Source organism: Oncorhynchus mykiss, chromosome 8, assembly GCF_057628025.1.
Source record: "Oncorhynchus mykiss isolate SJ-2025 chromosome 8, ASM5762802v1, whole genome shotgun sequence".
NCBI classification, from domain to species: domain Eukaryota; kingdom Metazoa; phylum Chordata; class Actinopteri; order Salmoniformes; family Salmonidae; genus Oncorhynchus; species Oncorhynchus mykiss.
In genome coordinates, this window is record NC_143029.1 from 50,535,001 (window position 1) to 50,550,816 (window position 15,816).

The 15,816-nt window shown below is 40.9% G+C and overlaps 1 protein-coding gene and 1 non-coding gene across 3 annotated transcripts in view; one reads left to right on the plus strand and one right to left on the minus strand.

The window, feature by feature from the left end:
* Positions 1-15,816, plus strand: part of LOC110529997 (amyloid beta A4 precursor protein-binding family B member 1-interacting protein) — a 40,510-nt gene that overhangs the window by 4,171 nt on the left and 20,523 nt on the right. The window contains exons 3-11 of one of the 2 annotated variants that reach the window (XM_090181847.1): positions 2,508-2,595; positions 4,446-4,544; positions 4,987-5,231; positions 6,227-6,304; positions 6,563-6,722; positions 7,951-8,072; positions 8,444-8,518; positions 8,692-8,835; positions 11,719-11,829. In XM_090181847.1, the coding sequence (XP_090037973.1) occupies positions 2,508-2,595; positions 4,446-4,544; positions 4,987-5,231; positions 6,227-6,304; positions 6,563-6,722; positions 7,951-8,072; positions 8,444-8,518; positions 8,692-8,835; positions 11,719-11,829 (1,122 nt within the window). The remainder of the gene's footprint in view (positions 1-2,507; positions 2,596-4,445; positions 4,545-4,986; positions 5,232-6,226; positions 6,305-6,562; positions 6,723-7,950; positions 8,073-8,443; positions 8,519-8,691; positions 8,836-11,718; positions 11,830-15,816) is intronic. The other variant, XM_021612744.3, reaches the window with a different exon arrangement.
* On the minus strand, positions 5,681-5,735 carry LOC118965653 (U7 small nuclear RNA). Its single transcript, XR_005053034.1, has one exon. It is a non-coding gene; the product is annotated as a U7 small nuclear RNA (small nuclear RNA).

The following is a 15,816-nucleotide window of genomic DNA, read 5'->3' on the forward strand; positions in this document are numbered from 1 at the left end:
AAAGTCTTCAGACCCCTTGACTTTTACCACATTTGTTACGTTACAGACTTATTCTAAAATTGATTAAATACAACATTTTCCTCCTCAATCTACACACAATACCCCATAATGACAAAGTGAGAACAGTTTTCTTTTTTTTCCCCAAATGTATTTAAAAAATAACAGAAATACCTTATTTACATAAGTATTCAAACCCTTTGTTGTGAGACTCAAAATTGAGCTCAGGTGCATCCTGTTTCCATTGATTATTCTTGAGATGTTTCTACAATTTGATTGGAGTCAACTTCTGGTAAATTAAATTGACTGGACATGATTTGGAAAGGCACACATCTGTCTATATAAGGTTCCATAGTTGACAGTGCATGTCAGAGGAAAAACCAAGCCATGAGGTCAAAGGAATTGTCCGTAGAGCTCAGAGACAGGATTGTGTTGAGGCACAGATCTGGGGAAGGGTACCAAAACATTTCTGCAGCATTGAAGGTCCCCAAGACCACAGTGGCATCGATCACTCTTAAATGGAAGAAGTTTGGAACTACCAAGACACTTCCTAGAGCTGGCCACCTGGCCAAACTGAGCAATTGGGGGACAAGGGCCTTGGTCAGGGAGGTGACCAAGAACCCGATGGTCACTCTGACAGAGCTCCTCTGAGTTCCTCTGAGAGTTCCTCTTTTGAGATGGGCGAACCTTCCAGAAGGACAACCATCTCTGCAGCACTCCCCTAATCAGGCATTTATGGTAGAGTGGCCAGACGGAAGCCACTCCTCAGTAAAAGGCACATGACAGCACGCCTGGAGTTCGCCAAAAGGCACCTAAAGGACTTTTAGGCCATGAGAAACAAGATTCTCTGGTCTGATGAAACCAAGATTGGACGCTTTGGCCTGAATGCCAAGCGTCACGTATGGAGGAAACCTGGCACCATCCCTACGGGGAAGCATTGTGACGTCAGCATCATGCTGTGGGGATGTTTTTCAGTGGCAGGGACTGGGAGACTAGTCAGGATCGAGGCTAAGATGAATGGAGCAAAGTACAGAGAGATCCTTGATGAAAACCTGCTCCTAAGTTCTCAGGGCCTCAGACTGGGGTGAAGGATCACCTTCCAACAGGACAACAACCCTAAGCACACAGCCAAGACAACGCAGGAGTGGCTTCAGGACAAGTCTCTGAATGTCCTCGAGTGGCCCAGCCAGAGCCCGGACTTGAACCCAATTGAACACCAGGGGAGCTAATGCAAGTCTTCAGGTCTCAACCAAGATTACATAACTATTTCTGTTTCAAATGCAGGGGTGCACAATATCAGGCCCTTGAGTTCTACAGTTCTATTGATTTGCATATCAAGGCATCTTACCTTTCTGTTTTTGTTGCTAATTACTGCCAATATACAGTAAATTGCCACATAAAAAAATACTATGGTATAATAACTATAGTATTCACTGTAGATTTTTTGCACAAAAGCACTACAGTGAATACTTAGTATTTTTAGTAGTGTACTACAGTCCCTAAAAACACTACAGTAAATATACAGTATAATACAATCTGCAAAAACCATACTTTCGTTACTTTAGTATATACTACAGTTTTACTGTATTTTTATACTAAGGTGTATTAAAAAACTGTTAATTTTTTTTTTTTTACAAATTGTATTATACTGTATATTTACTGTAGTGTTATTGAGGACATCAGTGTAGTATTTACTATGGTGTATTTGTTTTATTATCTTTGACATATAAGTGAAGGCTTTCTCCTTCAGGAAACCTACTGGAGAAGTGCTAAAAGAGCAAATTTATGGAGAGACCTGAAAATAGCTGTGCAGCAACTCTCCCCCTCCAACCTGACAGAGTTTGAGAGGATCTGCAGAGAAGAATGGGAGAAACTCCCCAAATACAGGTGTGCAAAGCTTGTAGCATCATACCCAAGACGACTCGAGGCTGTAATCGCTGCAAAAGGTGCTTCAACAAGTACTGAGTAAAGGGTCTGAAAACTTATGTTAATGTAATATTTCAGTTGTTTTTGTTCATACATTTGCACACAAATTACAAATAGTTTTTGCTTTGTCATTATGGGGTATTGTGTGTAGAGTGATGAGGAAAAATGTTTTGTAATCAATTTTAGAATAAGGCTGTAACGTCGCAAAATGTGGAAAAAGTGAAGAGGTCTGAATACTTTCCGAATCCACTGTGTGTGATTTGCTGGAATTGCCTGCTGGGGACATTTATGAAAATATGACGTATCAGATGAAATAATCCCTTTCCTATGATATCACATCCTCACCATAGTGCAGTTTTTTGGTTTTTTTTGCATTCGAAGTATAAGGTTTGAATTTTGACTGTACAGCTTATAAATGTGGCTTCAGAGATGGTCCTTGAAGAGGGTTTTCTTAGAATTAATGTAAAAATGTTGCAAATATTGTTGTAGTGTTCTCTATCTGTATTAGTGTTATGTAAAACATACAATTTCTTTCGAGTTCTGTACTATGCCAACATTTCATCTGAAACCATTTTTTTTGACAGAGTCTTGGGTATGAAATGGAGCCCTCAGAAATGTCATCCAGCTCACAGAGAGAAAACAACTTCTCTATTGGGTTCACAGATTTGAACGGTGAGAAACATAATGCAACAGTACATCAGCAAACAGTGGAAATAGTATCTTGACGCAATAAGACCCAAGGGGGTGTAGTATATTGGCCATATACCACAAACCCAGAGTTTCCTTATTGCTATTATAAACTGGTTACCAACATAAATAGCACATTAAACAAGTATTTTTGCATCGTACCGGTGGTATACAGTTGAAGACATGAGTTTACATACATTAGGTTGGAGTCATTAAAACTAGTTTTTCAACCACTTCACAAATGTATTGTTAACAAACTATAGTTTTGGCAAGTCGGTTAAGACATCTACTTTGTGCATGACACAAGTCATTTTTCCAACAATTGTTTACAGACAGATTATTTCCCTTATAACTCACTGTATCACAATTCCAGTGGGTCAGAAGTTTACATACACTAAGTTGACTGTGCCTTTAAACAGCTTGGAAAATTCCAGAAAATTATGTCATGGCTTTAGAAGCTTCTGATAGGTCAATTGACGTCAATTGGAGGTGTACCTGTGGATGTATTTCAAGGGCTACCTTCAAACTCAGTGCATTTTTGCTTGACGTTATGGGAAAATCAAAAGAAATCAGCCAAGACCTCTGAATTTTTTTTTGACCTTCACAAGTCTGGTTCATCCTTGGGAGCAATTTCCAAATGCCTGATGAAACAAAAATAAACCTGTTTGGTCATAATGACCAATGTTATGATTGGAGGAAAAAGGGGGAGGCTTGCAAGCCCGAAGAACACCATCCCAACCGGGAAGCACAGGGGTGGCAGCATCATGTTGTGGGTGTGCTTTGCTGCAGGAGGAACTGGTGCATTTCACAAAATAGATGGCATCATGAGGCAAGAAAATGATGTGGATATATTGAAGCAACATCTCAAGACATTAAAGCTTGATCGCAAATGGGTCTTCCAAATGGACAATGACATCAAGTATACTTCCAAAGTTGTGGCAAAATGGCTTAAGGACAACAAAGTCAAGGTATTGGAGTGGCCATCACAAAGCCCTGACCTCAATCCCATAGAAAATTTGTGGGCAGAACTGAAAAGCGTGTACAAGCAAGGAGGCCTACAAACCTGACTCAGTTACACCAGCTCTGTCAGGAGGAATGGGCCAAAATTCACCCAACTTATTGTGGGAAGCTTGTGGAAGGCTACCCGAAACGTTAGACCCAAGTTAAACAATTTAAAGGCAATGCTACCTAATACCAATTGAGTGTATGTAAACTTGTGTCCCACTGGGAATGTGATGAAATAAATAAAAGCTGAAATAAATCCTTCTCTCTACTATTATTCTGACATTTCACATTCTTAAAATATAGTGATCCTAACTGACCTAAGACAGGGATTTTTACCAGGATTAAATGACAGGATTTGTGAAAAACTGAGTTTAAATGTATTTGGCTAAGGTGTATGTAAACTTCCGATTTCAACTGTATTTAAGCAATACGGCCTGAGGGAGTGTGGTACATGGCTAATATTTCACGGCTAAGAGCTGTTCTTAGGCACGACGGAAGCCAATCAGCATTCAGCCATTAGCAGTGGTATATTGGCCATGCACCACAACTTCCCGAGGTGCCTTACTGCTATTGTAAATTGTTTCCAAATGTAATTAGAGCAGTAAAAATGTATGTCGGCTCAAACCACTTTTCTAGCTATGCCAGGCAAAAAACTGGCATAATCAGCTCCTTATGGATGTATCCACATAAATGTCAATAGAAAACAGCTTAAACAAATGCAAATGCAGCTACTTTGCTGTTGTTTAATATTTAATATCAATGAAAATGTTTCATTTTCTTCCAGTAAATGTGTACTTTAGTATTGTTTTCTTTGGAAACTGTGGTATTAGCGGATGAACGCCTTCGTTCTGTACATTACCTTGGAAAAAGGAACTACACAAAGGGACTCAGCTCCGCCTCATCATGCTTCGTCATCCATTATTTCCAAGGTACAATCTTAGAAAAAAAGGTGCTATCTAGCACCAAAAAGCGTTCTTCAGCTGTCTCCATGGGAGAACACTTTGAAGAACCCGTTTTGGTTCCATGTAGACCCTTTTCCACAGAGGGTTCTAACTGGAACCCAAAAGGGTTCTCCTATGGGGACTGCCGAAGAACCCTTTTGGAACCCTTTTTTCTAAGAGTGCAATGTACTGAACGTCTGCATGTATCCCTTACATATACATATGGCTGAAATACTGGACCCAAACTACCTGGTTTACAATTAGAGTTGATGCATATGACAAATATTTGAAGTCCTGCTTGCCAATAGCAACCTTATTAAGCACATTTCACTAGTACATGAGTTAGAATGGTTAAAGTATTCATAAGAAGGGAAGTGGTTGCGTTATCACGTCTAACATAAACCTCTCATTTCCCATCTTCCTCTGGCAGAATCTCTAAATGAGCTAGAGGATCATGACCTGGACGCTCTGATGGCTGATCTGGGGTCAGATTTGTCAGAGACAGAGGAGAAACTGAACGCAACCAAGACGGGACATGTCCACACACAGCAGCACAAGTCTGGCTATTCCACCCAACAACAAAATGTCCGAGCACCTATCTCCTTGTCCCAAATGTCATCGCTGGTGTCCTCCTCATCCTCTCTACCTTCTGAACCCCTCAAACCACTTCCACCGGTAACTATGACTGTGTATCCCTAGGCGTTAGCCAGGGCAGCTAATGCAAGTCTTCAGGTCTCAACCAAGATTACATAACTATTTCTGTTTCAAATGCAGGGGTGCACAATAGAGTTCTGAGTTCTGCAGTTCTATTGATTTACATATCAAGGCATCTTACCTTTCTGTTTTTGTAGCTAATTACTGCCAATATACAGTAAACTGCCACATAAAAAATATTATGGTATAATGACTATAGTATTCGCTGTAGATTTTTTGTACAAAAACACTACAAAAGTGAATACTTACTAAGGTGTATTAAAATACTGTAAAATAGTAGTATATACTAAAGTAATGAATGTAGGGTTTTTGCAGATTGTATTAAACTGTATATTTACTGTAGTGTTATTGCGGACATCAGTGTAGTATTTACTATGGTGTATTTGTTTTATTATCTTTGACATAGGAGTGGAGGCTTTCTCCTTCAGGAAACCTACTGGAGAAATGCTAAAAGAGCAAATTCTACATAACCTATAGCTAGGTATGACTGAGGTCTGAAAGGATAGTTCTATGAACGGATAGTTCAGAGCCTCTGCTCTTTTCTATAAACTGTACGGAACACAATGTATGTTCTATACTCTGCATGTAGGTTTCTCAGTTATGGGTGGCACGAATTGCGAATGAGCGGAGTATATGCAAATAAGATACAGTAATATTTACTATAGTAAAAACTAGTGTTTTTGCTGACATTACTGTAGTATTTATTTTGATTAATACTGTAGTATTTACTATAGTATTTTACAGTATACTATAGCATTCTATGGTAAGTACTACACATGATCGAGGGATACTACAGTGTGTAGTAGTATGGTATTCTACAGTATACTACAGTTTACTATAGAATTCTACTGTAAGTACTGTAGTTTTCTATAGTAAACTAGTATTTTTTCATGTGGGTGTGGCACTTTTTCACATTCCTGCTCTTTTAATCAAACAGTATACTAAAAATTTTCCAGGGAGAGGCCGAAGCACAAGCCAAAACTGACAAAATCAAGCTGGCTCTGGAGAAGCTAAAAGAAGCCAAAGTTAAGAAGGTATAGTGGGTTAATTTCACTAAACCGGCTATAACAGCTTCACATTGTGAGGATTTGAGCTACCCCTATATCATGCAAAGAACTTTGAGTTGGATAAAAATGCAAATATATGCAAATGTTTCTAGTAATCATTGTTTATTACTAGAATGGCAATCCCCATTTAAGTCAACATTCTGTGATGGGTAGGCCAGCAGTCATATTGAGTGTACTCAATAAATACTTATATCTCAATGGCTATTTGTATGTACCTCCTGGTAGTTAGTAGTGAAGGTGATGATGAGTGATGGCAGCTCCAAGACACTGATGGTGGACGAGAGACAGACGGTCAGGGACGTGCTGGATAATCTGTTTGAGAAGACCCACTGTGACTTCAGCATGGACTGGAGCCTGTGTGAGACCAACCCCGAGCTGCAGACGGGTGAGAATCATACACACCAGACCTTGGTTCAGGTGGTATTTGTTTTCTATCCGGCTGAAGCCCGGCTGAAGCTGGGCACTTCTGTCTGGCTGAAGCCCGGCTGAAGTGCCAGTTGGGTCAGGTTTGCACTTTTTGGGCTCTTCCATTGGTTCCATTGCACCAAGCAAGCTCAATCAAGTGCAGTCAAGGTACACTATATATACAAGAGTATGTGGACACCCTTCAAATGAGTGGATTCAGCTATTTCAGCCACACCCATTGCTGACAGTTGTATAAATCGAGTACATAGCCATGCAATCTCCATAGACAATCATTGGCAGTAGAATGGCCTTACTGAAGAGCTCAGTGACTTTCAACGTGGCACCGTCATAGGATGCCGCCTTTCCAACAAGTCAGTTTGTCAAATATCTGTCCTGCTAGAGGTGATGTTATCATGAAGTGAAAATATCTAGGCGCAACAACGTCTCACAAAATGGGACTGCCGAGTGCTGAAGTGCGTAGCGCGTAAAAATCATCTGTCCTCTGGAAGCAACGTCAGCACAATAACTATTCGTCAGCAGCTTCATGAAATGGGTTTCCATGGCCGGGCAGCCACACACAAGCCTAAGATCACCATGCGCAATGCCAAGCGTCGGCTGGAGTGGTATAAATCTTGCCACCACTGGACTCTGGAACAGTGGAAACACGTTCTCTGGAATGATGAATCACGCTTCACCATCTGGCAGTCTGACGGGCGAATCTGGGTTTGGCGGATGCGAGGAGAACGCTACTTGTCGAAATGCATAGTGGAAACTGTAAAGTTTGGTGGATGAGGAATAATGGTCTGGGGGTGTTTTTATGGTTCGGGCTAGGCCCCTTAGTTCCAGTGAAGGGAAATCTTAATGATACAGCATGCAATGAAATTCTAGGCGAAGAGGACTGGCTACCCCTCAGAGACTGGTTCCTCTCTAGGTTTCTTCCTAGGTTCCTGCCTTTCTAGGGAGTTTTTCCTAACCACTGTGCTTCTACATCTGCATTCCCTTTCCTGTTTTAGCATAGCAATACCCCTGTGAAAAAAGGGAGGCCCATACAGAAATGGTTTGTCGATATCGGTGTGGACGAAAGACCAGGTGTCCACATACTTTTGGTAATTTAGTGTACTTTAGGTATGATTTAAGATATGACATTGTATGATTGATGTATATCATTTTCATAAAGAAATGAGGCTCCTCTTTTGTTCTCAATGCAGAAAGGGGGTTTGAAGACCATGAATATCTAGTGGAGCCTCTTTCTGCATGGACACGAGACAGTAAAAACCAAATCATTTTCCTTCTGAGACCCAACAAATATCTCTTCTTCAAGGACCCCCAGGTGAGTACAGTAGAGAACTGGGCACCAAACATTAAGCACCAAACGGAAGAAAATAGACTGAAACAGGGAGAAGTTACCTGGACTCCCCCCCCCCCCCCATAAAATATGTTTTGTTTTCTGTTGCAAGCTCTTTAAAACGTTTTCCTTTTCGTGCCCATATGAACATGACCCAGAGTTCACACAAAATAGTGCAGTTAACTGTGCTTTCTAATTTAAGCCAATGATCTGTCTCTACTTCTGCCAACGTTTTACCAAACAAAAAAGTGGTTTAAGTAGAGACAAACTAGCAACCAAGCTCTTTGTTTTAGTTCCATTATTTATATCCTTGTGCTGACATTGTCTTTTCGCTTTTTTTTCACGTCAACTTCAAGATATTCTACCTATGGAAGAAAGACCAAAAATCTATTAATGAGATAAAAGAAAGGCATAAGGAACTTCTGCTAAAGGTGAGTTATCACAAACACACCTGTAGTCTTCTCTATAGCCTATACAGTACACACATTTGCTGTACCAATATTTTGTTGGTGTTCTCCTACCTCTTGAGAAAATCAGTGTTATATAAACCCTCAAACACTTCCACAAACTTTTTTTTTTTTTTTTTTTTTTTTTTTGTGTCCAGGAAAATTTTGATGGGCCTTCTCTCATCGTCCCAGACCTGGAGGGGCTGCTGTATCTGAGAGAGGACGGGAAGAAATCGTGGAAACGTCGCTACTTCCTGCTCAGGGCATCTGGGATATATTATGTGCCTAAAGGAAAGACAAAGGTACAGGAAGTGAAAGGAGTACCAAGGCACTCTAAATATAATTTATTAAAATGCCTTTATTTGTATGGCATGTTCAATGGAAACAAAGATTATGAACCCAGGTGCGTTTCGGCTGCATGTCCTTCGTCACAGCAAGTTGAGTAAACATCTTCTCAATACGTAGTCTTGCACATACAGTATATTGTATAGGCAGTTTATGAACTAATATAAAAACGTATAGGAATACCTGACATGCCAGGAATACCTGACATGATGACTCCTTGCTGTCCCCAGTCCACCTGACTGTGCTGCTGCTCCAGTTTCAACTGTTCTGCCTTATTATTATTCGACCATGCTGGTCATTTATGAACATTTGAACATCTTGACCATGTTTTGTTATAATCTCCACCCGGCACAGCCAGAAGAGGACTGGCCACCCCACATAGCCTGGTTCCTCTCTAGGTTTCTTCCTAGGTTTTGGCCTTTCCAGGGAGTTTTTCCTAGCCACCGTGCTTCTACACCTGCATTGCTTGCTGTTTGGGGTTTTAGGCTGGGTTTCTGTACAGCACTTTGAGATATCAGCTGATGTACGAAGGGCTATATAAATAAATTTGATTTGATTTGATTTGTATAGTATTCAGACCCCTTTACTCTTTCCACATTTTGTTACATTACATATATATTTTTTTTTATCCTCATAAATCTACACACAAAATGGCAAAAATGTCTACAAATATATTAAAAATAAAAAACAGAAATACCTTATTTACATAAGTATTCAGACCCTTTTCAGAGTGTGGTGTCCGGAAAACAACCTCTCACTCAACATCATCAAAACGAAGGAGATGATCATGGACTTCAGGAAACAACAGAGGGAGCACCCCCTATCCACAACGTTGGGACAGCAGTGGAGAAGGTGGAAAGCTTCAAGTTCCTTGGCATACACATCAAGGACAAACTGAAATGGTCCACCCACACAGACAGTGTGGTGAAGAAGGCGCAACACCGCCTCTTCAACCTCAGGAGGCTGAAGAAATATATCTTGTCACCTAAACCCTCACAAACATTTACAGATGCACAATTGAGAGCATCCTGTCGAGCTGTATCACCACCTGGTACGGCAACTGCACCGCCCACAACCATATGGGTCTCCAGAGGGTGGTGCGGTCTGCACAATGCATCACTGGGGGTAAACTACCTGCCCTCCAGGATTCCTACAGCACCCAATGTCACAGGAAGGCCAAAAATATATATATATTATACCCTTGTTTAAGTAGGCAAGTCAGTTAAGAACAAATTCTTATTTACAATGACAGCCTAGGAACTGTGGGTTAACTGCCTTGTCCAGGAACAGAATGACATATTTTTACCTTGTCAGCTCGGGGATTTGATCTTGCAACCTTTCGGTTACTGGTCCAACGCTCTAACCATTAAGCTACCTACCACCCCCAAAAAGATCATCAAGGACAACAACCATCCGAGCCACTGCCTGTTCACCCCACTACCATCCAGAAGGCGAGGTCAGTACAGGTGCATCAAAGCTCGGACAGAGAGACTGAAAAACAGCTTCTGTCACAAGGCCATCAGACTGTTAAAATCATTGGCCACTTTAATAAATGGATCCCTAGTCACTTTAATAATGCCACTTTAATAATGTTACATATCTTGCATTACTCATCTCAAATGTATATACTGTATTTTATCCCATCTATTGCATCTTGACCATGCCGCTCTGTCATTGCTCATCCACATATTTATATGTATATATTCTTATTCCATTCCTTTACTTAGATTTGTGTGTATTAGGTAAGGGTTGTGGATTTGTTAGATATTGCTGTACTGTCGGAACTAGAAGCACAAGCATTTTGCTACACTCGCACTAACATCTGCTAACCATGTGTATGTGACCAATAACATTTGATTTGAAGTACAGAGAGATCCTTGATGAACCTGCTCAAGACCTCAGACTTGGGACGAAGGTTTGCCTTCCAACAGGACAACAACCCTAAGCACATAGCCAAGACAACACAGGACTGGCTTCGAGACAAGTCTCTGAATGTCCTTGAGTGGCACAGCCAGAGCCCGGACTTGAACCCGATCGAACTTCTCTGGAGAGACCTGAAAATAGCTGTGCAGCAATACTCCCCATCCAACCTGACAGAGCTTGAGAGAATCTGCAGAGAAGAATGGGAGAAACTACCCAAATACAGGTGTGCCAAGCTTGTTGCACCATACCCAAGAAGACTTGAGGCTGTAATCACTGCAAAAGGTGCTTCAGCAAAGTACTGAGTAAAGGGTCTGAATACTTATGTAAATGTTTTTTTTTTATATATTTTTTCAAAAATGTATAAACAGTTTTTGTTTTGTCATTGTGTGTAGATTGATCATGGGGGGAAAACGATGTAATCCATTTTAAAATGTGGAAACATTCAAGGGGTCTGAATAGTTTCCGAATGCACTGTATATGTTGTGTCTGCAAAACACTTAAAAACTATTGGCTCAGGAAGTCCACAGTGCACACATTCATTCAAGTTGGGACTTATCAGACTAAAACACTACTCTGTGAAATCCTTACTCACTGGATCTCCAATGATATGATCCATATCGTCGCTGTCTGATGAAAACCTAGGAACTCCATTTGTTACCATTTTTTTTCTTTTTTTTTCTTGAAAGCAGTAACAACCCTCAATGTACTCTGAATATTTAATGACTTTAGGACCAAGAAAATGTATTCAAAATAGTTTCTGAATTTCATAATTGTATGTTCGTTAATGGGAAAATATGGTAATTTTCACAATTTCCTGAAAAGTCTCAATTTTAGAGATAAGGTGTTTTCATCAGACAGAGACGATATAACCTAAAGTCTACTTATTCAGGTTTTCTTATATTTTTCTTCTTTAACAGACATCCAGGGACCTGGCGTGCTTCATTCAGCTTGACAAAGTCAATATCTACACCACCACTGATTACAAACAGAAATACAAAGCACCATCTGATTTCTGCTTCATCCTCAAGGTAGGCCATCCATCTTGGAGGAAAGATTAACAGATGTTATCAGTTTGTCACAGTGGACATTTGTCTTCTGCTCTTCTCCAATCGACTCGCTGAGGTAACAGACCGGGTAACACACACACACACACATCCTATGACAGGCTGAAAAAATTCACAGTGCAATGGTCCTTTGGCACTTTTGGGGGTTTAAACTAGGTTCAGGGTTTAGACTAACTGGGTGGAAAGTTAGTGTCCATGTTTGGCCCATTTGGCAAATCGATTAGTTGAAAACTATTTGAAGACTGATAGTCAGATGTTATGGGAAAAATCTATTTCCACCTCAATACTGTACATTTGCAACATTTAAAAATGCAAAGTTGAGGGCCAGCAAGGAAGAAAATAAGCTGATAACTTAATTCTGAATATTTGCATGTTTAAATATAGGCTAGATGTGTTCGACAGGAAGTTGTGCACTGCAACTACTTTAACATATTGGCAATGCACCACCACACACAGACAGACCCACATGTTTCCCACGGTGATCTCTAAAGGATCACACAAAACCAGCTGTTATGTGGAACGAGAGAGACTGAGGATACAAGACAGACAGATAGACAGACAGGGGTCAACTTAAACGACCTAATGTCAGTCTTCAAGGAGGAGGCATTTTAATAAGGAATATTTTCCATACCCAGAATAGGACTTGCTCAGACAGAACGAAAGCAGGGTGAAGTGAGGTGTTAGTTGGTTGAAGTGTAAAGCAGCTCTGACATGCTGGGTTGTGGTTTCCCTTCAAAATAATGTTTGGTGTCGGGTATTTAGAACCTTGCAACTTGGTTAAGCTGTGTATGTTGGTCTTTACTACAACAACTACAATTTACCGCTCAGCCCCTATGTGCTCTCCAGAACTGGATTCAAATGCTATTTGAAATCTTTCTAATACTTTGAGTGTTTGCTTAGGCCTGCTTGGAGTGCCAGAAGAGCAGGATTTTCCCTTTTTGCTATTATTCTATTGGTTCCATTGTGCCAGGCAAGCTTAATCAAGCCGAGCTAAAATATTTGGACAAATTTGACATAGTTCGTGAACCCAGATCTGCCCCCATGTTCTCTCTACAGTTACACCTCACATTTTCAGGAAATTAGTTAAGTTTATGATAGTGGTGGTTCTCATGGTAAGGTCACACCAGCAAGGAAATAAATGTAGGTTCATGAAGTTCGCAAAAATTCATTTTAGTAGTGGAAGCCTTTAGTAGTGCAATCTGATCCCATTTACACTGGATATTGGATAGGCAATCACTTGAAAAACTACAGACCTCAGATTTCCCACTTCCTGGTTGGATTTTTCTCAGGATTTCACCTGCCATATGAGTTCTGTTATTCTCACAGACATCATTCAAACAGTTTTCGAAACTTCAGTGTTTTCTATCCAAATCTACTAATTAATTATATGCATATCCTAGCTTCTGGGCCTGAGTAGCAGGCAGTTTACTATGGGCACGCTTTTCATCCGGTCGTGAAAATATTGCCCCCTATCACAAAGAAGTTAAACAAATCAAAATATATTTTAGATTCTTCAGTAGCCACCTTTTGCCTTGATGATAGCTTTGCACATTCTTGGCATTCTCTCTACCAAATTCACCTGGAATGCTTTTCCAACAGTCTTGAAGGAGTTCCCACATATGCTGAGTACTTGTTGGCTGCTTTTCCTTCACACTGCGGTCCAACTCATCCCAAACCATCTCAATTGGGTTGAGGTCGGGTGATTGTGGAGGCCAGGTCATCTGATGCAGAACTCCATCACTCTCCTACTTGGTCAAATAGCCCTTACACAGTCTGGAGGTGTGTTGGGTCATTGTCCTGTTGAAAAACAAATGATAGTCTCACTAAGCGCAAACCAGATGGGATGGTGTATTGTTGCAGAATGCTGCGGTAGCTGTGCTGGTTAAGTGTGCCTTGAACTCTAAATAAATCACTGACAGTGTCATCAGCAAAGCACTACCACACCATCACACCACCTTCTCAATGCTTCACTGTTACGAATCCCTTTTGGCCCGACAGTCTAGGGGGGATAGTAGTGAGACCCGTAACATAACTCATGTAGATTATAATTGTGACAAAGTAAGTGTGAACGAAATAACCACGACAACCGAAATAATACCGTCAAACTCAGGGTTTATTTATAAACACACGGTAATGGGGGGAGCAGGAAAAGGGGCTGAGCTGGACCCAAGGAAAGAAACAAATATGCAAAAACACCCCTAAGCTAGACTAGCCTACTTTAACAACAGCTAACTAACTAACAAAAAATACAGTGGGTGGTCCGCCCAGTTCTAACTAGTGTTTTTAACAAAGTTCACCTACGGGTAGTGTATGCCCATGGGCGACTTGTCTTGGTTTCCCCCTTTTCCCACCAGCAACAAACAAACACCATAACCAAAACAATACTCACAGGAGATGAAAGTGATTTGGAGGTGCTCAAACAAAAGAAGAGGTTAATTAATACACAGAGAGCGAGTCAAACACAGAGGTCTACCAACATGGCATTAACAAAGAGATTGAGCTACTGAAATCTATAAAGACCAGCGATCTACCAACATGGCATTAACAAAGAGATTGAGCTACTGAAATCTATAAAGACCAGCGATCTACCCACATGGCATTAACAAAGAGATTGAGCTACCGAAATCTATGAAGAACAGAGATCTACCCACATGGCATTACAAAGAGATTGAGCTACCGAAATCTATGAAGAACAGAGATCTACCCACATGGCATTACAAAGAGATTGCGCTACCGAAATCTATGAAGAACAGAGATCTACCCACATGGCATTACAAAGAGATTGAGCTCCTGAGCAAACAAATTATGGGGTTTTTAAACCATGGGGAAGGAACTGTGATAGGGTAGGAAACAGGAGGAGGTGTGTCTTCTGATTGATGGGTTGATTGTTGACTGATTGGGGAGTGATGATTTTCACCTGTGAGGGGAGACGGAGAGAAAAGAAACACACACAGGATACACACACAGGATACACACACAGGATCCTTGTATCCGTAACACTCCCACCCTTAAAAGAGCAACCCTAGGGATTGCGACCACAGTATTACCATTAATACTCACAAGATCAACAATAAAGTCAACCTTACAAAACATACAAAAATCATCATTACACACGAGACAAAGCATCTGCCAACACATTATCTGAACCCTTTTTGTGGCGGATCTCCAAATTATAATTTTGTACAATCAGCGCCCAACGCATAAGGCGCTGGTTCTGGTTGTACATTCGGTGGAGAAAAACTAAGGGGTTATGGTCAGTATACACAATCACTGGTAGGGCACTGGAACCAATGTATACTTCGAAGTATTGCAGAGCTAACAACAAAGCAAGAGCTTCTTGTTCTATTGTCGCATAGTTTGTTTGACATTTATTAAATTTTCGTGAAAAATAACAAACAGGATGATCCACTCCACTCTTGTCCTGCTGCAGTAGAACAGCACCAGCACCTCTGGCACTAGCATCTACCTCAAGTTTGAATGGTTGTTCAAAATCCGGAGCAGCAAGTACAGGGGTACTACATAAGAGTGCTTTCGCAGATTCAAAAGCTCTCTTACAATCAGGGGACCACACAAATGGTCTAGCCGGACTAAGCAAATCGGTCAATGGAGCAACTACCGCAGAGAAATTTTTACAGAAGCTACGGTAGTAGCCAACCATCCCTAAAAAACGGCGTAGCTCTCGTCTGGTGGTAGGTGCAGGGAATGCAGTTATAGCCAAGACCTTGGCATCAACAGGGCGCACCTGTCCATGGCCAACCTCTTTACCGAGATAGGTAACAGTAGCCTTCCCAAACTCGCACTTTGCCAAATTCAGGGTTAGAGAAGCAGCTGCCAACCGTTCACATACTACCCTTAGCAAGTCAACATGATCTGACCACTCAGACGAATAAATCACTAGGTCATCAAGGTATGCACTACAATTAGGAACGCCAGCTAATACGGAGTTAACCA